The following is a 26,431-nucleotide window of genomic DNA, read 5'->3' on the forward strand; positions in this document are numbered from 1 at the left end:
TGGTTTAGTTACTTTTGAAAAATTGGGCATTGAAAGCACAAGAAAATGTTTCACAACAGTGCGTGAATAAATACATTTTATTTAATTTGTATATAAAGCAGCAGTTAGTAAGTACAGTATGAGCTCTAAGCTTTTTGCAGGCCATAATGCAAATGAAAAATGATATACCCTGTTGCATTATTGATGATTTCATGAATAAATAACTTTTGCTTTAGAATACTCAAACTAGCACTATTTTAGTGAGCATTTTAACAAATCTCTATAACAGTGTGTTAATCTGAGCCCTCACCATGGACAGGTAGCAGAGGTGTTGACAGATCTGGCAGCGTCTCTCGGAGGACTCCAGGGCCAGCCACTTCCCGCGGGGCTTCTTGCGGCCCTCGCCGGGCCCCAGGCCTCCGTCATGGGTGCCGTAGCGGGCGGAGGAGAGCAAACCTGCCTTGTAAAGTTCCTGACGTTGGCGCATCTCTAGGTTCCTGTTGGACAAGAGAGATACATGTTAAAGCCAGGAAAGGATGAAAACTGCATTATGTCTTTTATTGCTCTGAAAGAATATGAGTAGTGGGACATTATCAGAATCAGAATCAAGTTTATTGCCAGGTACGTTTACACATACAAGGAATTTGCTTTGGTATCTGGTGGTGCGAAAATAAACAATTAAAAAAAATAAGTTGCAAAGTAGGTAAACAAATAAATATAAGGAAAGGATAATAAAAAATAAGTATTTTAAAGAAACAATTTAGCATTAAAAAAGGATGCTAAAGAAAACAAAAACACTTGGGAAAATTAGTATATGGAAAACTACAGTGTATGATATTTTAAAGTGGAGGGCTGTGTGCAAAAATGTGCAGAAAGCAGTCAGAGTTGAGCATGGACGTGAAAATAATTATCCAATGCAAAATAACTGTATTTGCTGTTACCACAAATAAAGGAACAGAAAGATTGTGTTAATATTTCGCTAAGAAAAGTAAAAGTATGATGCTCTCTTTTGATCATTTGGGATCCTACCTGAGGTCTTTGAGTAGGGGCGGAGATAGTGGTGAGCAGGAGGCCGTTGTCCCTCTTAGATTCGGCCGTGGCGATCTGATACAGTAGCTTCTCCATGGAAAAGGGTTTGGCTATACGGCGACATTTCAGGTCCTGCACACAAAATCATGGTACGTATTTTTAATGGCTAAAAATCTAAAAGACAGCACCTTTCCCCTAACCAGTTTCATTTCTTTTTTCAGGTTTATACACATTTACATACAGATAAATCTTCTTCTGTTCCTCATGCATAAGTTAAAATGGTTAACCATTTGTGAGAAAATGCATCAGGCGGTGCACCACAACACAGTCCATTGTATGAATGTCATATTACCCTTGAGAGCAGTTTGCTGTGGCTGTGAATATGATGGTATTGCCGATGGTATACGTACCATTCCATCACCATAATGCCCATAATGAGAGTAAGGAACATTTTCTTCTCCTCTATTGCTGCTATAATGAGGTCCAAGGATCCAAAGGCTTGCTCATGATCACAAGAAAATCTAAATACAACCCTCGGGAGACTTACGGCTAAAAATGACTCCTTAAAGTTCAACACACTGGCTGATTAAAGAATTAAGCTCTAGGTTCTTAGATCATTTATCCCTTTCGGTTTCAATCACCTTTACATAAATCAGAGCTTTAACTGCCACTGCCACAGGGGGCCAGTGTTGGAAGGCATTACAAAGCAAGAGGGAAATAAAACACATACATCAAGTAAAGACTGTAATACACAGGCAAAGTATTCCTCCCAAAGGCACATAACAGACTTTTAGTTTTTATAGTTTAAAAAAAATATTGTCTTATTGCTGATTCTGTTTTCTATTCATACATATATGACATGAATAATTCAACATGGCTCTTGTACTGTACACACAGATTTCTATGTGTACCTTTGCGGCCTGGTAGCCCAGGTTGATCCAGTGTGGCGTGGCAAAATGCACCGTCTCTGACACGCTGTAGCCACAGCACACTTTAGAGACAAAGGCACCGGGGAAGCAGACCACAAACTGGCCGCTCCGCTGCACCGTACGGGAAACCTTGATGCCTTCACGGCACAGCACCTCTGGAGAGATCTGGGAGACCAGCATGGAGGAGAAGACGGTTACATTTCTGTATACGTTTGATAACAAAGTGACCCTGTGCTGCTCAGAAAACACTGACCATGATGTTCTTCTCCAGCATTTCTAACCCTGGGGTGCCATTGGCCTGAAGCAGTGTATGGACCACCTTGTCCAGCTTTGCCTTCTCCTCAGCAGGGACAGAATACCTGCAGGAGCAACACACACACACATTAACACACATTCATAACAAAGATTCTCTATGAAAAGGATCCGTTGAATTTCCAGTTGAACAGAGTTTTGTTTTTATTTTCAACCTACTTATGTTAAAAAGACCGTTTTCAGTGTTATCACATTTACACTACACTAGTGATGATGAGGGAAAGAGCCCAGGGTAAACTCACCAAATGCAGTCAGCACCAGTGTGTAAATAATCAATATATGGAAGGCGATTTTGGTCTCGAGACCAGCATGAGGTAGAAAAGACCATGCCAATGTTAAGCCAGGGAATGGTCACCCCTGGGGAGACAGAGAGAGAAACAAGAGCATAGGTTAATACTTACTGCAAATTACACAGAAACAATAACATCATATTAATATGAATGGCTAATGAATGCTTTTTTCTTGAGCATTGGCAGCAAAATGTGTCTTTCTTTCAGTTTGCTACAGCTTTTATATCATAGGGAGCCGTCTCTATGTGTTCTTACCAGGCACAGCACCCAGATGCCTCAGAATGGATCCAGGATTATTGGGGAGGACAGTGAGGTTCCATCCATGTCTGAGGAAAGATAAGAGGAAATGGGTTATTCCCAAGGATACCAGATGTTAGTGGCCTTCCGGTTGGAAAAGGTCAGGACTACAGTCTTGCAAAACACGTCAAATATTCCATGTGGTGAAAAGACCCGTGGGCTACTTACTTTGAAAATGGCTCTGACTTTCCTGTGGGGAATCCACTGCCATGTGTACTGGTGTCCACCTTCCCACAATGCACCGCTGCATGGCTGTCTCTCTGCTCCACAATCCTCCAGAACTCTTGCTGCAAGAAATAAAAAGGAAAAATACATTCTGAGTGGAAGAACGCATGAAGCAAGGTATAGGTTGTGCCTAAATTGACGAATTGTGTTACATAAAAAGGAACATATAATCATCATCTGGAAGAGATTAAATGTACACGTTGTTGAATAAAGACGTTAGCACGCTCACCTCCACTTCAGCAGCCCCTGGTTCCTTGTTAAAGCACATGGTCATGGTGTTCCGCGCTATCCTGAAGAAGTTAGTCAAAGACACCGATTTCCCCTGCAACAAAGAGACATTACACATGAGTCACAGGAGTCCTCTAAACTTCAATTCACAAATGTGTTCTGTCATGCTAAAACAACAACAGTAGGGAATGTGAACCGAGAGTGGACTGTGAATAAAACATGAGCAAAGAAAAAATATCGCTGGACATCAATGAACTGCACATTTTCCTACATCCCACCACATGTTTGTATGAGTGAAGAGCTCAGAGGGAAAGCATTATGCTGGAAGGAATGTACAGTATACACACAGACATGTGTTACAGCAGTACAGTCTCTATAAGGCTCCACCTCTGGGCCTCCCTTACAGATATATTTCCCCTGGACTTGACCCCTTCTTCCTAAGACACTCCTGCTGCAGAGAAGCTTTTAAGGTTACCGTAATCTGCCGGCTCAGGGCCTGGAGACGTACAAACCTCGCTGAACGATGACCTTGCTGATTCCTCATCCTCAGAGTGACAATTTGTTTCTCTTTTCTTCCCCTTCTTGATGATTTCAAACTGACCTAATTTCAATTTCTATTGTTGGCTAGAGGTTAGCAAGGTGGTTATTTATTTTGCTCGGTGTGTCTGATTGTCCATTTGTTTGAAGGGAGTAGCATGGGCAAAGTTAGAACTCAAAGCACTTAAAGCAGATCTGAATATAAAATAAGTTTATTTATTTCAACATTGCGTGATCAAAGGTTTTGGCGGAGCTCTGTGTCCTTCCAGTTAGAACAGCTACAGCGTTGTGAAATAATGCAGGAAGTTATGGACCTAGTAAGCACAACTTTCTTTAGGCGAGTCAGTAGCAGCACTTATCGAGGCCTTTCCTGGCGTAATTAGAGGTAATTATACCCTTGACATGCACTTTGTTCTCTTGATAGAAAAGTGAAACGTAAGCTCCTCTTGGGGGCCACTCGTGATGAAAAATGCACACAAATCGGAGCAGTGGAGAGAAGTGATGGGTCGTATTTAGACAAGCCTGTCCTGTCAGGATGGTGACAGCCATTCACATGTCACTGCGTTGAAAAGAGCTTCTATAATTTAGAGCTTTATGCACTGTACTGAGTCAAGTCTGATAACAATATCTCAGTTCTATAGATGGAGGCCATATAGAGGGATTTAGTTACCCAAATTAACTGGGAGGGAAACATCTAATGGGATGGGAGTATTGTGCAGTGAGAGCAACCACAGGACAAAGTTATTACAGAAATGATTACTGCTTCACTCATCAAGATACTGTGTCATGAGGAGAAGTGGGAATACGCTCTGGAAATAAATACTGTGTAGTGTACAATGAGTGCACATTTCCTTGTTGATTTCTACACTCACAAAGAACTGCTAGCCTCTGCGCTGACGTAGGTGTTGAGAGGAGAGGGGATTGGCAAGAGGATGATGAGAAGGAGAGCGTAAGAGAGATGACTGGAGATTTGGGAAAATAGCTGAGAGCAAGGGCATGGGCTGAAGGAGAGAAGCCATGGGGGGAGACGGCTGGATTAAAGGAGCTGGAGGGGGCGGGGTTTAAAGGAGGGCGGGACAAGGGCTGCCTTTTCTCTGACCTACATTTCAGCCAGAATCAACACAGCTGCGAGCAGGCTGTGCATGTACACACACACACACACACACACACACACACACACACACACACACACACACACACACACACACACACACACACACACACACACACACACACACACACACACACACACACACACACACACACACACACACACACACACACACACACACACACACACCACACACACACACACACACACACACACACACACACACACACACACACACACACACACACACACACACACACATCACACACACACACACACACACACACACACACACACACACACACACACACACACACACACACACACACACACACACACACCTACACCAGCACACACACAGCAACACCATCAGGTTTTTACAAAGCAGCTACATACACACACTACTGAATGTAAACAGGTGTTAGAACCTCTAATGTTTTTGAATAAACCACACACTATTACAGGAGGATAATGTTGCCTAGACTGGTGAATAAGAATTTCAAATGCATTAACATCTCTCTAAACACCATATTAACATTCTCCCTAAAGTGTTTTACAACAATGTACAGCACGGCTTCGCTTCTTCTGAAAACAGGGAGTGCATTTTGTCACTTAATAACTAGCATTGTGATATCAAACACTCAAGTTTTAGTGGTGATTATATAAAAGGTGTGGGCTGTTTGCAGCACATGTGTGACATCAGTTTAGATTCAGATAGTAGTAAGATGGCAGACATCTAGCTGAGCAATAACGGGGCCTTTGGAGAGTGCTCAGGTGCTGACAACAAGCAGCAAAACCCCTGGATTTTAAATGATAAACAAGGCAATGTGTATATCGTTGGGATATTGTAGTTAAGTCGTTATCAGCTCGTTAGGAATTGAAGGACGAAAACAAACAAAAGAAGACAAACATCTTTGCCATGATAGAAACTAGCACACCTATGATGAGGAAAGGACAGGCCAATGAGGAGGCAGCATTCAGAGATTTACATCCGTCTTAGTGCTGCTGCTAATGCAAAAATTAATTTCGCAGCTAATGCTCCAATAAACCCAACACACTCGGGTGCATCTTGTCAGTGCAGTACAAACATGTGTCCTCTGTCCTCACCTTGTTAATACACTTGTGCTGGTCACTGAGGACCCCGCTGCCCTGATCCTCCGGCTGCTCCTCTCCGTGCTGCCTGTCCTCTTTGCCTTGTTTTTCCTGAGCGAAGAGCCGGCGCCGGCCCGCTTTGACCTGAGCTTCCAGTTCCTTCAGATGGTGATACATTCCGTTGGTACGGTGGTTCCCAGTCACCCCTCCCACTATCCCCCCCGCTAGCCCATTCTTGGGCTCATAGCGCGGCAGCACCAGTGAACTAGGTGCCGTGGAGTCCGAGAGACCCTCCAGAGGGCCCCGGCGAGACTCCAGGGTCTTTTTCTCCTGCAGAACCTCGGCCTGCAGAGTCAGCCGCTCTTCTGCGCTGAGCGAGTCGTAGGACAGGATGTACTGCAGGTACGCCTCCTGCAGCTTGGCCAGCCGGTCCTGCGCTGACTTGGGGATACGCAGGAGGTCCGCTAGCTTGGTCCACTTCTTTAGGTCCATCACCTGCTGCATGCCGCCCATGTCATTGATGAGCTGGAAAAAACGTGACAGGTCCACTTCACAGCCACCTGCGGGAGAAGAAAGACAATAGGAAGATTAATAGGGAAAAGATAGGACGTACCATGTCTTGTAGTAACATTAATCGACGGTGAAACAAATGTCATCTTCAACGCCCACATTATAATGTTATCTTTAGAAACAGAGCTGTCACTAAAAATGCATGTTTTTAATAGACAAGAAAAAACGAATTAAATCAAAAAGAGATCTCGTAGCATCTGCTCCTTTGGCTAACCATGCTTTTTAATCCAGCCCAGTTCATTTGATTCGACCAATTAAGCTATCACCTTTCACAATTATCTAAACCATCGTTGTGCCAAACAGAGACACAAATTGTGTTAATGTAGGACTGATCTGCTGGGCGCAGTAAAGGAAGTCATTTGGAACCAGAGCCCCCTGGCAGGCTGAGGCCACTTCACTGACTCTCTTGGCTGCCAGCGCTCTCTGGCCAGCAGCCGCATACCAACTGTACTCGCACTGGGCTGATCTGAATACAGCTGCACGTTGAAGCAACACTCGGCACATTTACAACATAAATCAGCGCAATTAATGCAATTCAACACGACCATTTGCATGTCGTTCTTGCAGAGAAGTCATATGTACAGTTTCTGTCTGAACCAGGGCAGTTTAAAGGGCTGTCGAGGCTCATAAAACTACTATTTCATTGTGAGAAAGGGAAGGTGACAATCTGGGGGAAATATTGTTTTTGTGGCTCATCGGGCTCCTTGCCAAGTTGTTCCACACTGTTATTGACTTATATAAACAGGTAGATCAATTGGGCTAAATGCCACTGAATCTTTCAGAGCACGACCCAAAACAGTTTAAAAACTGCAGGATACTGAATAGGTTTTCTTGTTTTAACTTGCTGCATCTCATTTATCTTTATACCTACATTTACATTCAACAAAAGCTCTGACAGAGAAACCGCTTCAGTTGGGCAAAGAGTGTCTGGGTTTCATTTTCTCTTATCAAATCAATATCTCTGGTCCTCTGTGGCAGCCTGCAGGAAGAAACCTGTAGCTTATTGCTCGGTTAATTCAATCAATTCAGGATATACATGTGTGCCCGCCCGTCTGGCTCACTTACCAATGACAGGTGGCTCGTCCATGGTAATGCCCTGAGATTTGAGGTGTTTGCGGATGCAGGCTAGCCGCTGAACGTTGGGGCCCCAGCGCCGGCCCAGCATGTGGACCCTCTGCACCTGTGTAACGAAACGCATCTCCTCGCTCAGCTTGCACTCGGGCCTCCAGTCTGTCGGGGGGATCACCCGGCACATGCCAGCCCCCTCGGCCTGTTCCCTCACCGCATCCAAGTACACCAGGGGGTCCTGGAACTCCCGTGGCGCTGGCCGGAAGACAGGGGCTTCACCCAGCGCCGTCCAGCCTTCTGGCCGGCTCCGCTGGCGGTCCCCCTCCCTCTCCTGCCCTCGCTCCGTCTGGCGGGACATCTCTTTCTCGCGCTCCCACTCCTTGTCGCGGTCAGCGGGCCGGAAAGCTGCCGGTTTGAGCTGTCCGGGGCTGTTGCTGGAAGCAAGCGGAGAGGAGGTGGTGGAGGAGGACACGGAGGTCTGTTGGGGGTCTGAGGTAGTGCTGGCACGGCTAGGGTTCTGGGGGTAATTCTGGCCTGATGAGGGGGAGGAAGAGGAGCTCCGGGCGTGGGACCTGCTCTGCTGCTGCTGTGCTTGTCGAATCAACATCAGCTTACCGGCCGAGGCCCGCTTGGGTCGCTGGTTCACCGGCTCGGCCTTGGCTGCTGGTGTAGAGGGAGGCTGGGTGTGTTGAGGGGGAGAGGTGGAAGGTGGAAGAGTGGTAACAGGTGGAGACTGCTCAGGATCTTTTTCTGATTCATGTCCATTAGAAACTGGAGTGGCAGCTCTCTCTTGATTGGCCGCCTTCTTGCTGCTGCTGCGTGTCTCCAGAGGCGTGGGTTGAAGCTTGGCCTTTTTGGCCTCTGCGACAGTGCTTTTGGCTTTCTGCTCAACAACCCCCGACCCCAAAGGGTTGAGGACCACCTCCAGACGCCGCTTGGAGTTACGCAGTCCCTCTCGACCCATGCACTCCCCCTGCTGGCTCTGTCTCTGCTCGTCCTCCTTGGCCAGGGAGTTGTGCCGCTGCCCGTTCAGCCTGCCGTTGAGGCGGACGCCAGCGTTGTGCAGCCCATTGGATAGTAGCACCTGTTTGCGGGTTTTTGCATTGCTGTGGTGAGCTGGTGCCGCTGCTTTTCCTGAGTGGGCCAGCCCGTTGCTGGCTGCTGGTTGGCTGTGCTGATTGTGATTGTGATTGTTCGCTGACGAAGGTGCCGAGGCGGCGCTGTTGTGTTTGTTGCTGCTGCTGCTGCTGAGTTTGGTTTTCTTGCCCAGTTCTTTCTGTTTGGCTTTGGTGTAGGTGACGTGGCCCTTGGACACGGTGGCTGTGTACTTCTTCACAGTTTTGGACGGCAGTCGGAAGTCGCGGCTCTTTTTGGCACCACCGACAGCTTGTGCCGAGCCCCCCCGCGTCAACCCGTTCACTTTAGAGACCTGAGTCAACAGAAAAGATGGGAGAGATAATACATGTTAAAGAAGTCGGATAACAAATAGGATCAGAATGATGTGGAATAATCATGAATATAAAGAAGGAAATATTGGGAAAACCGGAATCATTGATCGGATCTCTGAATATTGAAAACGTTACATGCTCAAGTTAAAAATGCCATTGCAACACATTCCCCTTAATGTACCTCCATACTTTTCTATAAATAAGAAAGCACCACAAGACATGTGCAGGGGTGTGGGTGCACCCACACTCTACAATGAAGATGCCAAACATTCAGATTGAGAACACTGCAGTAAAACATTTGTCCGATAGACCAAAAGTATTTGTGGAAACCTACGCTATTCATTAGAGAACCGATCAACTGTCTTGATTACTATACTTTCAGATGCTTTGCGCTTTTGTAAACTGCAGCTCAAAGTGCTGTCAACACAGCCGGCTGAGATTTAGAAAAGGATATGCACAAACCAAAACCAAAACCACAACATCCCGAGATAAACAACAGTTAGGAATGGGTAGGGAAAAAAGCGATGACATGAGAGGGAAAACAGGGTTGGCCACATGGTTTCTGCTAACAGATGGCTGGACAGTATGAGGTAGGAGGTGGGGTCATTGGGATGGAATAAAATCCCATCGGAGCACATAAAAACAGCCTTTTATTTGCTATGGGTTTCCTTAAATGCTATAATTAAACCGTTGGTGCTATGAATAAAGCTGCTTTGTGTGTGCGTGTTTGAGAGAGAGCTGGAGAAAGGGACTGTGTATCTGTACATGAATGTGAAGTCTTGAGGCACTCGGCTGGAGTACAGAGGTGTCTGGATCCATGCCTGACTCACCGGCTACAGCTGTGGTGAAGTAGCATGGCCAAACTCAGTGCAAAATCATTCACAGCTGGATCTGTATGTGTCAAAATCCATTGTGTCAAATTAAATTGTGTATCGGACACCATCTAGCTATTTCGCTCCATCCCGTTTCTTCAAATGATATTTCCCTTGTATGCATTTCTAAGAATATCTACTCCTATCCCTCTTCGTCTCTTTGTTGTTTTCATGGCCCACTTTCAGTGCTGCCAAGAGTTCCTCACTCCCTTTTCTTTCTCCTTCTCTTCCCTCTCCCGGATTGGTCTTTGTTTATGTGCGAAGGCTACAGCATTGATATATTCTAAAGCTCAGTAATTGGCAGCCAATATCTCAACGGGTTGAGCTGGGGTCAAGTTTTTGTAGTTGTCTTAACATGAAAAGTGGCTACCTCATACATAATCATTTTATTCTCATAGAAAATAGGATTTTTCCATGTTTTTACTGACATTTCTGAACAATAACGCCATCATAGAGCCATGATTGTAATTAGAAAATGTACAATCATGTTCACTGCCATCCCTCTACAGTATCTGTGCGTCTTTCTGTCCAGACCAGCTGGAAGGTAACCCCCGAAGAAGGAGAGGAGGAGGGATGTGAGAGATGGAGTTATCAATCACAGTCTGGGCGCCACAGGAGGGAGGTGACAGCCGGCCCATTGACAGGTTTGCCTTTGAAGGGCTCTCGTATCACACTTGTGTGTGTGTGTGTGGACCGTGTGTGTGTGCGTGTGCGCATGTATTGTATTGTGTTTGTCTCAGGTGGCGGGGGGGGCCGACACAAAGACCGGGCCATTAAAAGATAAGGGGGGACTGAAACCTAACCCTGCCACCGTCAATCATTCCCCTCCAACACACACACACTCCTCCTCACAATGGAAAAACAAAGGGCGACGAGGAGAGCGGGAGGAAAGAAGGGGTGAGGAGAAGAAAGAGAGACTAAAAGAGAACTCAAGCATAAACGCTGCCTAAAGAAAATATGCTCTGCACCATTGTTATAATTGTTACTTTTGAGCTAAGAATGAATGACCGATCTCACAAAGTTTAAACTAACATGTTTCACATTTTTTTACAATCACTACAAGGCACAATGAGGCTGTTTATTCAATATAACACTGATGCCGGACACTGATAGCTACTGTATTTCTTCAGCCACAGTTTGCTGACAAAGCAGTGAATGTGTGTGAGACACAGTGTCATGACAGCTTCCTGCCACAGGAGGGCTCAGCCGACCGGCTCTCTTCAGGGGAGCTCGGCAAGTCTCCATCACTTTTCTCTCTGTAATCATTCGGTCTGGTGGCAGGGAGGAAGGCAAGAGAGTGACGATGAGAGGAGAACATTGGAGGCAGAGTAAAGAGGCAGGAGCTAGTTTAGATACTTTGCAGGAGAAGAAAGGAAAAGACAGACAGAAACAGCTCGTGCTAACAGCCACTGGCAGACAGAAATGAGGAGGACGATGAACAGAACAAGAAAGACAATTAAAGCCAAGGGGAAAAAAAGAGAACACACACACACAGACACACACACAGGCAGACGGAGGCTGTTCTCGAGTGGATTTCGGTCGCATGTGAGCGGGGAAGGGGAGGGAAGGGGAGGGAGAGGGAGGTGGGTCTTGATGACATCATGTGTTGCTATAGCCCAGCTGAGGCCTGGCAGGAAGATTTTTTAACAGGCAACATCTGCAGGAGCCGGCCCTGAGAAGAAGAGGGGGGGGGGGAGAGAGAGAGATAAAGAGAGAGAGAGAGAGAGAGAGAGAGAGAGAGAGAGAGAGAGAGAGAGAGAGAGAGAGAGAGAGAGAGAGAGAGAGAGAGAGAGAGAGAGAGAGAGAGAGAGATTACTGAGAGAGAGAGAGAGAGGAGAGAGAGAGGAGAGAGAGAGAGAGATGAGAGACAGACATGGAGAGAAGGCCAGCCAGAGGATAGAAGAAGACAGGAGGAAGTTTAACCCTTGCAAAGCCCTGCTGACTGACAAAGGAAGGGAGAGGCAGGAGATGTTTTTCACCACATATGGTCACATTCCTTTTCCTGCTGCTCCTTAAAGATGTTACTACACAACAAAGACACAGCCCATGATCTTCTATATCACCCGAGTCATGACATAATGTAAACACCATAACTTTGGGTGTGAAATGAGCGCATGACACAGATTGGTGGCGTGCAACACATCCATCAAATGTCACAGCGGACTATCAACGGGTTAAATCCTATGGCGAACTATAAATCAATTATTTTGCCGGAGTCATTTACAGCGCGACTGCCAGAACACCTCGATGTAGAGGCATAAATCCGGCTTAAGCCTTTCCCCCCCCCCCCTCTGCTGTCTTATTAGGGAGCGATGCCCTGGGCAGGTTGATTTTTAAGCAGCTAGAGAAAGGTCACTACGGCCTGGTACTAATAACACACACATAATGCAAAACCCTTTTTATAAACCAACAGGGAAAGATCTACATACAGGAGCTGATGAAAGAGAACGAGAAACACACTATCTTCATTGAGTTCTTGTTTCTTTCTTTATTGTACATTTGAACATGTTGTTTAACAAGCACTTTAATTGAGGATGCCTAAAGCAACTAAACAAGAAAGTGCAGGGCCCTTTTTTAAATGCTGCTTAGTCGGCTAAATGTGTTTTGGCCCTGGACACTCCTCCTGTGCTCGCTGATGTGTGCAGCTGCTTTGCTGACAGACCTGCTTTTGTTATTTAATTAAAATGGATAGAATCATATTGTTTTATAAAAAGGTCCCGTAACGGCGCATGTATTTTGTTGATACAAGCCGCTATTGAATTAAGCAGAAGTGAATCACGGTGAATTGAATTATGATAATGCCCTTACCCTTCGGTTTTACACACACAACCCCCTAGTTGGTTTTACGGCTACATAATCACTTAACCTTTTATATGGCTTAGCCTGTATTTTCGCAGTTGGTAGTGTGTATGAATGTGTGTGAGTCTTGAACACACGTGGTTAACACACATACTGTTCATGCTAATTGAAGGGAGAGCGAGAGGGAGGCAAAAAGGACTAATCCTTCCAAATGATTGGAGCCATGTTGTCAAGGGCAAGATCCGTCTGTTTGACACGGGAGCTAAGACAGAGAGAGTGGAGCGTGAAGAGAAAATGAGTGAAAGGGAGACAGAGGTATAACGAGGGAAAAGGTAAAAGGGAGAGCGCAGGAGTAAAACACAGCGGGAGAGGAGTCAAAGGAAGCATGCAGGGGGCCAACAGAGAATTGAATGAGAAGGAGAGAAGAGGAAGAGTGATACTAGTGAGTAAGTGAGGCTGAAGTTTGCCTTGGCAGGCAGTCACTCTCATTGGGATTCACTGTTGGTTTACTGGACAATCCGAGCCACTTTCAAAACCCAAAGCACAAGCCTGAGTCTGCATCAGCAGCAGCACATTACAACAACAACAACAACAACAACACTGCAGAGAGGGGTTGGCATTCAACAGGAAGGGAAAGGGAGAAAAGACAGAAAGGAAGCAAAGAGAGCAGATTATGAGAGGAAAAGAATACAGTTGCTTCTGACTAATGTGATCAAACAAATGCCAGCTTTCTGACGACTAAAGCCACCTCTGCCCCTCTTCCTTCCATCTCCTCCTCTTGTTTCACTTTGTGGGGTTGCTTGGAACCGGTTAAGTGCCATGAAGAGGGAGGCAGGCTTTCACAGCCCCTAGCCAGCACTACTAAATATAGATAGGCGAAAACACAATCATTACTCTCCCAGACACAATGGATGGAGGAAGAGGAGAGGAGAGGAGAGGAAAGTCAAGGGAAGAGCACAGAGGAGGCAAAGCAGAGGAGGGAATCAGCCATACAAAGAAAGGAGAGGAGGGAGACAAGAAAGTTACAGGAGTAGTTAGGAGAAATCATTGAGAAGACGATAAAGAGAGGATGTGACATAAGAGTCAAGAGAGAAGGATTTAAAATGGAGCACGCTTCACCTCGAGCCTCTTGAACCACAGCTAAAGCACACCAGCCATAGGAGTTCCCCTACAGGACAATTATATCCCTGCTGTCACTTCTTCCATTCCCTTTATCTTTGAATATTATCGCATGCTGTGTCTTTTCTTTAAATCTCCATTACAGGTGCTGCTGCCGGGACAGTACCTGTTTGCGCAGCTCCTCAGCAGCTCTCCTGGACGACAGCCCGTTGGAGGAGCCTCTGCTGCTGGCCAGGGCCTGCTCCAGGGCCTGCTCCCGCGCCTGCTCCCGCGCCTCCGCCCGCTCACTGCGCTCCCTCAGGAGGGGCGGGGGTGGTGGAGGAGGAGGTGGCAGTGGCGGGGCCGGCGCTTCCCTGCCGTAAGATCCTCCCTTAGGCCTCGGACTCTCCCTGGTCCCTGCTTTACCATGGCCGTGGAAAACTGTAAAGAGAACAGGGGAGATAGGGTGGTTGCTTTTTATTATTGAGTGAGAGGAGGAATCTCTAATTAGCTTTAAGTGGGTTTTCGTATACATGAAATTAGATTCGAAATAGGCTTAAAGATTTATTAGAACATAGGAAAATTGCTTGGAAAAATGTCCATACACAATTTTCTTTCGTTTTTTCAGAGCTAGATGAGGTTGGAACATCGTAATGTTCCTTGAAAATGCAATCAATGTTGAAGCTAACTGCTTACACTTTCCATCTGATATATAAAATAGGTGTGTGTTCATGTGTTTCCTGAAGATAAAGAAGATACCTTAGTTTATGTGTCTGCTAAGAGTCTGAAGTAAAGCTTTGCATAAGTCAATATTGAGATTAAAGGTGGGGTAGGTAAGTTTGAGAAACCGGCTCGAGATACACTTTTTGTTATATTCCCTGGAATGCTCTTAACATCCTGATAGCAATGAATATCTTAAGTGTTTTGACAAAAAATCCATAAAAATATTTCATCTGTGGAAGCCGTAGTACTGTAAAAAGCACGACCAATCATTTTAGCCAGCCCGGCTTGGAGGAGGGGCTCTGTAAGGAAGTGGCAGATTTGTTCCGGCTGTGTATTTTCAAATTCTAGCACACTCGAGCTGGTTTCTCCAAAATTACCTACCCCACCTTTAAGGAATATATTATTTAGTATATGTAGACATTTTATATGTGTATATATTTGTTTTCAAGTACTGCAAACTAGTTCCTAATGTACACAAGTCCAAAATAAATAAATAAATAAATGCAAACATTAAGCCACTGTAGAGAAAGCAGGACTGGAAAGTTCCTATCAGGTATCAAGGCAAAAATACTCTTGGACATCTTTTAGGATTTGTCAGGCTACCGTGCACCTATGCCAGTGCCAATATGTGGACATAGGTCTCAATACCCCCCTGTAGTGCAGACTGTCATATTAACCCTGAGCACCGAACCACAACCACCAAGTGGAAAGGCCCGCACATACATCCGAGCGACAGGGTTTTGGCTAACATATAGACCAATCAGTGAAATATGCATGATTTAAGGTGTGGATGAAAACGTCTTTATACTACATGTCAATGAGCCTGTTCAAAATGGAGGTGGACTGCATGAGCCCCCTGGGATGATGCTAAACGAGTCAAACGGGAGCGAGGCAATTAACATACATATTCAATAGCTCTCTCTTCAGCTTGTATGAGGCTCAATTTAAAGTTTCATGGCCTCCTAATATCAACAGGCTGCATGGAAAGAATGACAGGAGGCCACAGCACAAACACACACAGCACTTACAGCACATACGCAATGCACAACACATACAGTATGCTCTCCAATCAAGGCACATGTTGTTAGATGATGTGTGTGTGCATTTTGGTTGCTTTCATTTTATGCTTCTATCTGCAGAAGTGTGTATGTGCTATACTGAAAAGGTGTGTATCCAATCATAACCTGAAGTGAAAGTCTGCAAGTCTCTGGGGCCCCAGGCTCCATAAAAAATGAGAGAAATCCTGACATTTTGAGGAGTGAGCTAAGCAAGAAACTGAGCCCAATAAAAGCGCTTTAATTTAGCTGTGTCAACATGGCACATGGCCGAGTGGGAGAGAGAAACGGAGAGCTGATGAATCGCCTGCAATGTCGGGCCTTTTAGCTCCTAGAATAAAATCTTTCCCTCTCCTCTACTAATTATATTTCTTCTTTTTCTCGGCCCTCCCTCCCTTCCTCTCCTCATCCTCCCTAAGAGCCTATATAACTCTGTTCCTGCTGGAGAGTGGCCCAAAGCTGCATATTAAAGTGTCACGTTTGACACCAATCTTAAAACCCACAAAATGGACTGAGGTGTGTGTTTGACTCTTTTTGTGTGTGTGTGTTTCTGATACAGCACACACACTTTCTCTACACAAGGACCTAGTCTTGACCGTGTGTGCACACCTATGTGTGAAAACAGTGTCCTTAACCCCCTCATCTCTATTGTCCCCTACAAAGTCTATCTGCCTTTTCCCCCCTCTTATCTATTTATTTAGCATATCACAGCGAAGGCTCCGAGCTGCTTTGCAAACAGTGTTTGTATACGAGATAAGAAAGCAGGCCATTCTGTCCTCATGCACACCACAAGCCTGGATTTGTTCAAACAGGTTTCAAAATCCTATTGTTTGTGCTGCTTATAGAGATATACCTGTTGATGTACAGTTTATGTTTCAAGCTGCAGCTACAGATGCTCATGAAGAATAAGAGAGAACATTCAATCCGTCTGTGTTTCGTGGTGTCAGTGAACTATTCAAACGGTAGCACACAGATCCCCCAAGAGTTCAGTTCAAGCTAATCTATGGACCTCCCTCTCCCCTTTCTCTCTTACTCCCAGCAGCCGCCCTCCTCCTCCACATTCCACTTGAGAGGATGACAGAGGAAAGAGATGAGCAAAGCGTTCACCTTTTTTAACCTTACTGCCGGCGATTCTACAGACTGAGGGTGGGAAGTGAGAGAGTAAGGGGAGGGGGAAAAGGAGGAACCATGAAATCCAGTAGTTGCTTTGAGGGGAAACGCCTGGCCGGAAGGATTGTGTGTCCCCGACGTCAGCCAAGAGTGAGGGCCTCCAGGTTGAAATATTATTTATATGGCTCTGTAAAAACTCTAGGACAAATATATATGATTCTATAAACTAAGTAGTATACACTGTAGAAAAAGTCCCACAGTCTTGTATTTGTTCTATCCGTACTCAAGACCTAGAAGTCAGATGTTCAGAATGTAGAATCATTATTTAATTGTTGGCATTAAAAAGATGCAGCTTACTTGTTTTCATACTCATGTACGCTGGGATGTGGAGTGGGTCTGTTCTCATGGGCTCAGTTGCATGCAAAATGTTCCGCACAAGTGTGTGTATGTGTATTCATCCAAAGGTCTACGTGCCCCAAGGGGTGTAGTATGCTGTCAGTGCGCTGTGCATGTGTCGGGGGCCCCTGCCAGCTGTTGCAGTGTGCATAAACACTTTGTTAGGGCTTAGCAAGCTAAGTGTTAATTGGGGTGGAAAGACTTGATGTGCTGCTCTGCTCCCCCCATGTGACTAGCACAGGAAAACAAGAGTGCAAACTTAGGAAATGTCTCACGTTCACGCAGAAAATAGCGCTACCACTCTGTCCCGTGACTGATTCTGTTTACGGCCTGGGTTTTCCCTCTTCCTCCGTGGAATTTCTCCATCTCATTTTCTCTCTTTCCATTCCTCTTTAGTTATTAACTCAACTCCCTCTTCATCCATCTCATTCTCTTAGAGTGCCCTATATATATTTCCTCTTACCTCACCTTCAACCCTACACAATGCACTTCTGAGCTTCTTCTCTTTTATTTTGCTCCGTCCTTCATCTCTTTGGATGGTAAACACATGTGTGACCTATTAGACCCAACAGTCTGTCTCTGCTCATATTCCTGACTACATTTCCCATCAAGCCCTTGGAAATGTACGACAGGACGTCACTCTTTACATGCTTATGCCCAGGCGTTAGTCCGGTCCTTACCATGCCCGTTGAGCGGCTGCCTGCCGGGGAGCTTGCCCTTGCGGGGGGTGGAGTGGCAGGAAGAGGAGGCCGAGGCCTGGCTGTAGCTTCCCCAACCATGAGAGTAAATCCCACCGTTCCTCAATTCCTCCACCTCCTCGCCTTCATCATCCTCCAGGTCCTCCTCCTCCTGGGAGCTTCCAAAGTAGGCCATGTTGCTGGGCAGGGCCGCTGAACCTGAGTGCAGAGAGAGGGACACGGAGAGGTTAATTAATAATATAGAGGTAGGTGGTGGGAGGAGGGTAGGAAAGGAAAAATAAATCACAATTTCAATAAAGAAAAAAGCATTGAAAAACACAGATATACTGCTTTTACTGTTTGTCAAAAATCAACTGCCTTTTTTTTGGAATGCACCAGCTTTCCATGCTTGCTAAAAACAATACGTTTTTCATTCTAATCTCTGAAATGACAGTTGAATCAACATCAATGTGTGAGTGGTGAAATATTAATGTTAGAATAGAAGTTGCTCAAGCGTTTGTGAATAATGGGAATTGTGCTGCTGTTTCTTTCATCAGTTATTATCCCAGCTGGTGGCCTATTGATGCTTTGTAAACCGCTCTGCACACAACGGCACCATTGTTGCATTCACAAACTAAAAGACACACATGTAATCAAGGACACACACAGCACAATGTTAAAATGATTTGTAAAGCGATGACAGTTTTACTACAACAAAATACCTACTGTTTCTGAATCAGAATAAACCTCTTTTGTCTTCCAACGCTCTTCTTACAATGTGAATATATGGATTTAACATTCATCTACTAACAATGACCTGTGACTGTTTACCGCCCTGTGACTTTTTCCTGTGACAATGCTTTGCAAATGTAATTCCAAGACAATAATAATAATAAATGTATTGGTGGTTTTCACAATATGACTGGTATAACTATGCACCGTAAAGAAGGAAAGGGAGGGGGGGGGGTGATGCAACATATGTTTAAAGCTAGAAGCTTAAGCAATGTGAGCATGAAACGGGTCGTCTTTCCAAAGAGAATCTCCATCTTGACAGTTTTATTGAGACATATATACCATACATGTGCTCTGATATCTAACTCTGTAAGAGAGTGACTTTAGAAAACCAAAGAGTAACTGCGGAGCTAATCCCAAATCTGCTGCCTTCACTCTTCCAAACAGGATTACTGTCAATCTCTCCCACTATTTGGGAAGAAAGTCAGAGTTCTCTCTTTCCATCACACTCAATCACTTTCTTTGTCATCTCTGAGAAGTCTAGCTCACTACGTGCTGGAACGAAGTAAATGGTGTTTGGCAGCAGATAGCCTATAATGTTACCTCAGTTAGCTGGATGTAGACACACACTCTCATAAATGGTCATAAAGCCCAAAGCTATGTTATTAAATCTCATAATGTTGCACTCGTAAATCAGGGTGCAAACAGCTGGCCCTCTCTTATAGGTGCAGGAATAAGAACTAAGACGGGCTTGTAGAGAGTAGCTTTAGCAACAGGCACTTTATGTTTGGAAAGATATATTAAATATATGTACACACAGGCACAGTTGTATATCATTTCGGATTTTCATTGTGCTGCATCATGCCTCTGTGTGCTTCCAGAAGACTCATAAACATTTTCCAGTAATATGCTTCAGCAAACCCTGTGGTTTTTGGCCCGCAGTGTTAAAAGGGCATTAATGGAAAGCAATGCACGATTATATGTCAATTAAAATGATGTTAAGCCTCTGAAAAATAGGCTGAATTTAACTAGCTTGCATTAAGCTATACAGAGCACTTTAAATTACACAGAGTCAATTAAGCCTAGCCAATTATTTAATTAGCACTCTTGTTATAGAGGGCACTTAATACTTATCTGAGATTCTACACATTTGTTATTGTGTACATTATAAAGTTGCTTAATAAAAGTATAACAAGTCATACACCAAAATAATTCAATTAAACAAAAGGCATTTATCTTATAAAGAACATAAAGCATGTTGGAAATTAGCACTTTAACTTCAATAGGTCTCTATTTGGACAATATGTTTTAGATTGGAGAGATTCATGCATTAATAAATGTTAAAAAAGGGATCTTTTGTCCAAAATGTGTGCAAAATGTTAGACAAATACAAGTACACTAAGTGGACAATGGAGCTCAGTGTGTGTGTGTGTGTGTGTGTGTGTGTGTGTGTGTGTGTGTGTGTGTGTGTGTGTGTGTGTGTGTGTGTGTGTGTGTGTGTGTGTGTGTGTGTGTGTGTGTGTGTGTGTGTGTGTGTGTGTGTGTGTGTGTGTGTGTGTGTGTGTGTGTGTGTGTGTGTGTGTGTAAAGAAACCTACTTAAACCCTGAATGAGAGTGTGTTCCCTGTTGACAGAGGATTGGACATAATAGAAAGCTTAACTGATGCAGTCTGAGCAATGTTAATCTCTTCAGCATTTAACAGTTATGTATTGTGATGTTAAAAATGTCTATCTATCGAAATACAAATAGAAAGCAAGGGTCCTTAAGGGAACACTGAAGACCACCAACACACTTCTGTAAATCAATGTCTTAAATGACGTTGATTTCCGATGAGAACACAATGAGCACATTATTTCATCTGTCATATCTAAAGCCTAAACTACACATTTGAAAATAGATTCATTTTCATTTTAAACTGCAATAACAACTTTTATTGGCCAGTCGGGGGACCTCTGGTTAGCATACGTCACATCACATTTATTTTGAAAGCCTAGTTTTAATCTCATTCTCGTATCAAAGCATTTTCATACACTGAGAAGCAGAGCAACGTAATAAAAAAATCTGATTGTGCCTTGGATCACACTTTTCACTCAGCAGCTCTGCCAGTCTCTAATTATCCCCTCAGAGAGCTGGAGACACGGAAAAGAATCTGTAGTAGTTGCAGATTTCCCGGACAGATATTATTAGTTTTACCTGCCCTCTTTAATTTCTAAAAGGAGTCAGTAGGACAGAAACTAACAGCGTCTTATATAATCCACAGTAAACCACACATGGGCTGTTTCTTTGCATGCTGGGATATATTCTCACACCACGGCCGGTTAAAGAAGTCCCAACCCCTGTCCGGTGTGTGTTAGTGTTGTGGTTTCTTGGCACAGCATCTGAAGTGGGATGCAGACAATTATAAGTGGTTGAACCCTTGTAGCGGTGCCACAATGCAATTGTCTGGCTTTCAACCAGCGGATCAGCCCTGGGAGGTTAGGTGACCGCAGCGACGTACATACACACCAACAGATAGAAAAAAAGCCACACACATCCACCTAAAGACACACTCTCACACACATGAACAAACACACCGCTCAGACACCTCGTTTATCTTGGCGACAGAGCAAACGCTCCTCTCTTAGACCAAACAAACACGGCGAGGCGGCACACACACTGGCCCAATCAGCTTCTAATGACTTGCTTCATTAGCTAAATGGCTGTAATTTACTGCTCTGAACAGGGGTCAGAGGGCCGATGGCGAACAGACCACAGGGGCACCTGGGGGCACACATGGAGGGAGGAGGGTGTGTTTGTTTGGGGGTGCAGGGAAGTGGAGTTGAAAATGCTCAAATACATAAGAGGTAGAGTTTGTTTGTGCCTTTTGCAGTACTTGTGGGGACCAGTTTAACAATGCAACATTCAGGATTTGGTAATAAATGCAGGTTGTCAAAAGGTATATAGAGTGGAAACTGAAAAGAGGAAGAGAGATGGAGCAGACGGTGGCAGTGAGTCAGAAAATATTAGATGGACAGAAATAGTTTTTGAAAGAAGCAGAATGTGAGAAGGCAGCAGACATCAGACAACAACAGATGTAACAACAGCACAACTGTATCCTCTAATATATTCAAGATCCCCGAAAGAAGACTGTCTAGGATTTTGCGATAGAAGGATAAGGACACAAAGAGTGACAGACAAAGCCAGCCTGCCAAACAGACCCAGTGGTCCAACACCGACCACTGGCATCTCGACTAGAGGAGTGGCTGTGGAGCTGAGAAACAGTCAGCTCATAGAAAACACACACACACACACACACTGCACATATAAACACATCTGTGGTTAAAAAAAACATATCTCAGTCCTTCTTCAAGGCCTCAAACCCAATCCCCCAATTACACCATCTTTTCATCCACCTCATTCCGACCGCAGACAAATCATAATTAGGTCTGCAAGAATCTATTAGAATTGTCATTTTTAACAGGGCTCTTGGGTATGTGGGGAGGGGGGGGGGGCATAATTACAAAACCTCCATTCTCTGGCTACCCTTCTTTTGTCCCCTTAACTGGAACTGAAACAATGAGGACAATTTAAATAGTCAATCAGGAGGGTTTAGCTGCCATGGGGACATGTGGACGTGCTTACTTAGACGCAAAGTGCTGCATGTCTGCACAGGAAGTTTAAGGCGTTTTTTTAAGGGAAGGTCAAAAAGGGAGACAAATGTGGGTTCTGTGGCATGGAAAAGTTATCTCCTACAGCTGAGCTCTGCCAAAACGGTTCATCAGTCAGCAGAGGAGAAACAGAAAGAGGGAGACGGAGAAGATTAAGGATTATGTCTCCAATTGACATTCCTTAATGTCAGCAAAACCATTAACCCCACAACAGTAGCTGGAGGATAATGCAAAATCACTCTGTGTTGCCCTACCGACTTCTGCTTAGCATCATGATTGACAAGAAAGTCACAACGCTACTCGTAATGTTTCCAGGCTTTAATCAAATAGCAATCACACATTAGAGAGGAAGCAAAGTACCTCATCCCTGAGGGGAACTCAGTTGTCACAGCAGCAATGCACTTGAGAGACACACAAGAGTAGCTGTCGGACTTGAAATCCTACTCCCAGGAGGGAAAATGTGCGTCTAGTTAAGCGAGATTCTCAGACAATAAAAATACCATCAAACAAAATCAAATCCAACAAGCTAGCTACACACAGCTCCCATGATTGGCAGTGCTTTCTGCAAAAACCAGATGTGAAAAGTCCACATTTTCCTCCTGTGTGTAATCACGGACTAGAGATCTAAGGTCTTTGGTTCACTAGGTCAGGGCTGCGAGGTTGCGCAAGCAGAACCGAGAAACTGGACTCGCTGAACCAGAGAGAGGCACCCTGCTAGGGCCGCTGGCAGGAAGGGGAGAGGGCCGGGGGTGCAGTGAGGTAAACAGTGTGCACATATTCACTGGCATACACAGAATCACAAAGAAACTCACACTCCTGGAAACAAAACCTTATGCAAGACACTCATTTCCAGGAGTGTGTGTGCAGACAGTTATTCATTTACTCCCTTATCTGTTCTTATCTCATCTGTGTCAATGTGTATATCGTGATTGTGTGGGAGTGTGTGCATGTGTGTGATTGTGCCTCAATGAGGACAAACTTCATTAAATAAATCTATCCAAAAAGGACATAATGCCTGGTATTGAATGTTGAGTATTTTGAAGATGCTCAAACATGTTACATAAAGCAGAAGAGAGAGAAACAAGTGGTGATTGACAACAATCATTCCTAAAATAGTGTCCCTATTACCCCAAATAGCTTTGGAATGAAAGCTTTGGATAACTTGTAAAAACCTGGAGCAAGCCAACATCTGAATTAGTTCCTTCTGCTGCTCTCAGTGCTGCCCCCCCCCCTGCCAGCAGCAGCACAGCACCCTCCTCCAGGTTACCAGAGGCAGACGCAGCCAGAGGCAGACTGTCTGGCTACCACCCAAATGGCTTTCTCCATGGATATAAACAGCGCATCTACAGGCCTGGACCACACATAAACACCACTCAAGAGAGCACGGGCAAGGACTAGGCACTCTGCTAGTGTGTGAGGGTGTGTGTGTGTTTGCAGGAGAAAGAGAAGAGCAGTGAGATAAATACAGAATATAAGCCCTAGACAGTGTGGGTGGTGAGCATACATGCTGTGAATGCTGCCATACAGTAGACAGAAATCTTGTTTTTCACTTCTATCTGTCCAGTTACTCCCACGTTGCATCAGAATTATTTCCTCGGATACAGCAACAACACCACACTTCATTGGTGGGGGAATACAAATCCCCAAAGAATTAAATGTTGTCTATTGTAAACTCCAATTGGATGCATGAGTAATGTGCATAATGGAGGAATACTTACATTAAATGTCACAACACAGAGTGGCTTAAGAGTTCAGATTTCACAACATTTGATTGTTTTTTTGTAGCTCACGTTACAGCTTGAAGTCTTTCATGTTTTAACTGCTTTTATGTAGATGTCAGAGTGAGTGATGGATAGAAGCCTTTGTGGTGGATACGTAATGTTTACCCGATAAGAAAAGCAAACACTGCAGAGGGTGTGTTTACACGTTGTGAACGTTTGACCTGGGACGGATCAGCGAAATCACCACTGATGGGGTTAAAAGGTATAAATGTTGCCGTTATGACTTCAAAATATGAGAGAAGAAGGAGAGAGAATGACGGGGGTAATGGATTGTGAGATTTCCATAATATAGCTAGAGATCCTGTCAGAGGCATTTTGGTAGCAGACATGAAGCAGCCTAATGTGTGTGGTGGTCAGATCACAAGAGACACATGTATCGCAATCTTAAAAGGGGATTTGGGGTCTCAGACGATATCAAAGAGGCGAGTCCCTTTGGAAAGATTAACCAGCCACGGGTTGTCCTCGTTGGCTGTCTCCACACCATGGATGCTGCATGTGTGCATACACACGATTTATGGGCACACAGGAGATAAGCACAACGGGCAACACCAGTATAGTGAGCATGGATTCATACTCATACACACACACACACACACACACGTACTGACACACAACCTCAAGGGCTCTGCTGACATTCTCCCATGTCCTTCTTTTGGTAAGGGCCCCTGCATATGGGTCAAATGAGAGGCCAAAGGCAAAAAAGAGCAGAAGAAGCCCGCTCAGGAAAATGTCAAACTTGCAGAATGGATAGAACACAAACACACATATTCATATCCACACAGAGCTAACTGGATCTATAAATACAGCGGTAAAGCAGGGGGCAGCACAGTGGAAAAAGCCCAGTGGAAAACCGTGAATTGTTAGCTTAGCAGCCTAGCTCTAAAATTAGCATTCGTAGCAAAGTAAAGCAGACCTTGCGACTAAAAAATGGGTTTCAAAACACCATTCCTCACCTTAATTATAAAGAGAGAAAGCAGAGAGACTGAGTCGGAACCACCTACTCCTCATTAGTCCACCACTGCACATGCTATGGTGGGGTTAGTTTAGCACCCAGAGCTCAGAGTAATCTCAGCTTCAAAGTATATGGGACATTATATCATTAGCCTATGTAACATCCTGGCCTATATATGCTAATCAAAGCCAGGGCTCTCACCAAAGGCTTCAGTCGTTTTTTAGCAACCTTCAATTATAAACGTTCTTGAATGAGCCCTGTAAGGTTAAAATGACATTCCATAATGAAACTATTCTCGTCAGAATAGCAACGTATAGCAGTCACGTCCCAATCTGACTTTGCCGCCGCTCGTGAGTCTTTAGCCTACTTTGTACGACTGGCAGAGGTTAATGATGATAACAGTAAATTAATCTGGAGCCCGGGCCTTTGTCTTGAAAAGAAGTTAATTCTGGTTGTGAGGACATGTTTAAGAAAAAGGAGAGTAGGATATTGAACAAAAGAAGTCACGACCAAGGTTGTTTAAAAAAAAGGTACTCAACTTTTTTAATATTCAGCTTTGAATGCGTCACTCCCTCTCCTTTCATGTTTCATAAAAGAGTGATTTAGTACAGCCCATATTAATGTAGAGCTAAAGATTTATTAAAGGTTATAAGGGTCATTGTACTCTCTTATATCTTATCCGTACAAGACTGCCTATATACAGGACATCTAGTACACAATGGTATTGTTACAACACCTATTTTAATCGAAAGATATATTTTAATATGGATATTGAAAAACAGATTGGTAAGCACTCCTTACATCTGCTATATAAAGTTAATAGAATGTACTTCAACATTCCTGGGACAAATACATTTAGTCTCTTTTGTACTTGTTTTTCTCAGATTTATAAAAGATCATATATATTTTCAAGAATGATTCATTGGTCTTTAGCCGTAAAACCTTAAAAGAAAAATATGAACTAGCCAGAAAAGTGAGGAGAAACTCTTTACCATCATGGCAGCGGACTTCTTTTTTTGTTGGCCAGCAGATATACATCATAAGCAACATTAATCCTTCAATAACTCCAGCAGAAAAGAGAACAGCACCTGTGTTTCTGTGAGTTTTGGGGGTTGGAAGATGTAAAATTGTATTATATTACAGGTGTGTGGCAGTGGGTTGGTGGGTGTATTACCTAATTATTTTGTTCTGGTTCACACAATCCCAATAAACAGAGCTCAACACACAATCTCTGCTGCTAATTACTCTGCCATGGCTTTTACAGTTCCTTTGACATCAGAGATGCTACATAGTGTCGATGAACCCGTGTAGTGTTTGTAGTCTGGGGTAGGGGGGGGGGTGTTACTGTGTAGCACTACAGTAAACGTGCAAACAGCTGCTGTGGTAGAGGGTGATAGGCAGGGTGTTAAAGAGACAGATAGTTGTTGAAAGGTAGGAGGGGGAGATGTGTAAGCTGATGAAATGCTGGATAATC

At 44.4% G+C, this 26,431-nt stretch overlaps 1 protein-coding gene across 1 annotated transcript in view; it reads right to left on the reverse strand.

Annotated features, from left to right (window-relative positions):
- Window positions 1–26,431, reverse strand: part of jarid2b (jumonji, AT rich interactive domain 2b) — a 98,608-nt gene that overhangs the window by 3,347 nt on the left and 68,830 nt on the right. Inside the window, 13 exon segments of the mRNA XM_034124804.1 lie at window positions 290–476; window positions 1,009–1,025; window positions 1,027–1,140; window positions 1,920–2,102; window positions 2,191–2,296; window positions 2,492–2,606; window positions 2,795–2,865; window positions 3,005–3,123; window positions 3,291–3,383; window positions 6,045–6,589; window positions 7,665–9,096; window positions 14,072–14,325; window positions 17,849–18,064. Of these exon segments, the coding sequence (XP_033980695.1) occupies window positions 290–476; window positions 1,009–1,025; window positions 1,027–1,140; window positions 1,920–2,102; window positions 2,191–2,296; window positions 2,492–2,606; window positions 2,795–2,865; window positions 3,005–3,123; window positions 3,291–3,383; window positions 6,045–6,589; window positions 7,665–9,096; window positions 14,072–14,325; window positions 17,849–18,064 (3,452 nt within the window).

This window comes from Trematomus bernacchii, unplaced genomic scaffold, assembly GCF_902827165.1.
Source record: "Trematomus bernacchii unplaced genomic scaffold, fTreBer1.1, whole genome shotgun sequence".
NCBI lineage: Eukaryota > Metazoa > Chordata > Actinopteri > Perciformes > Nototheniidae > Trematomus > Trematomus bernacchii.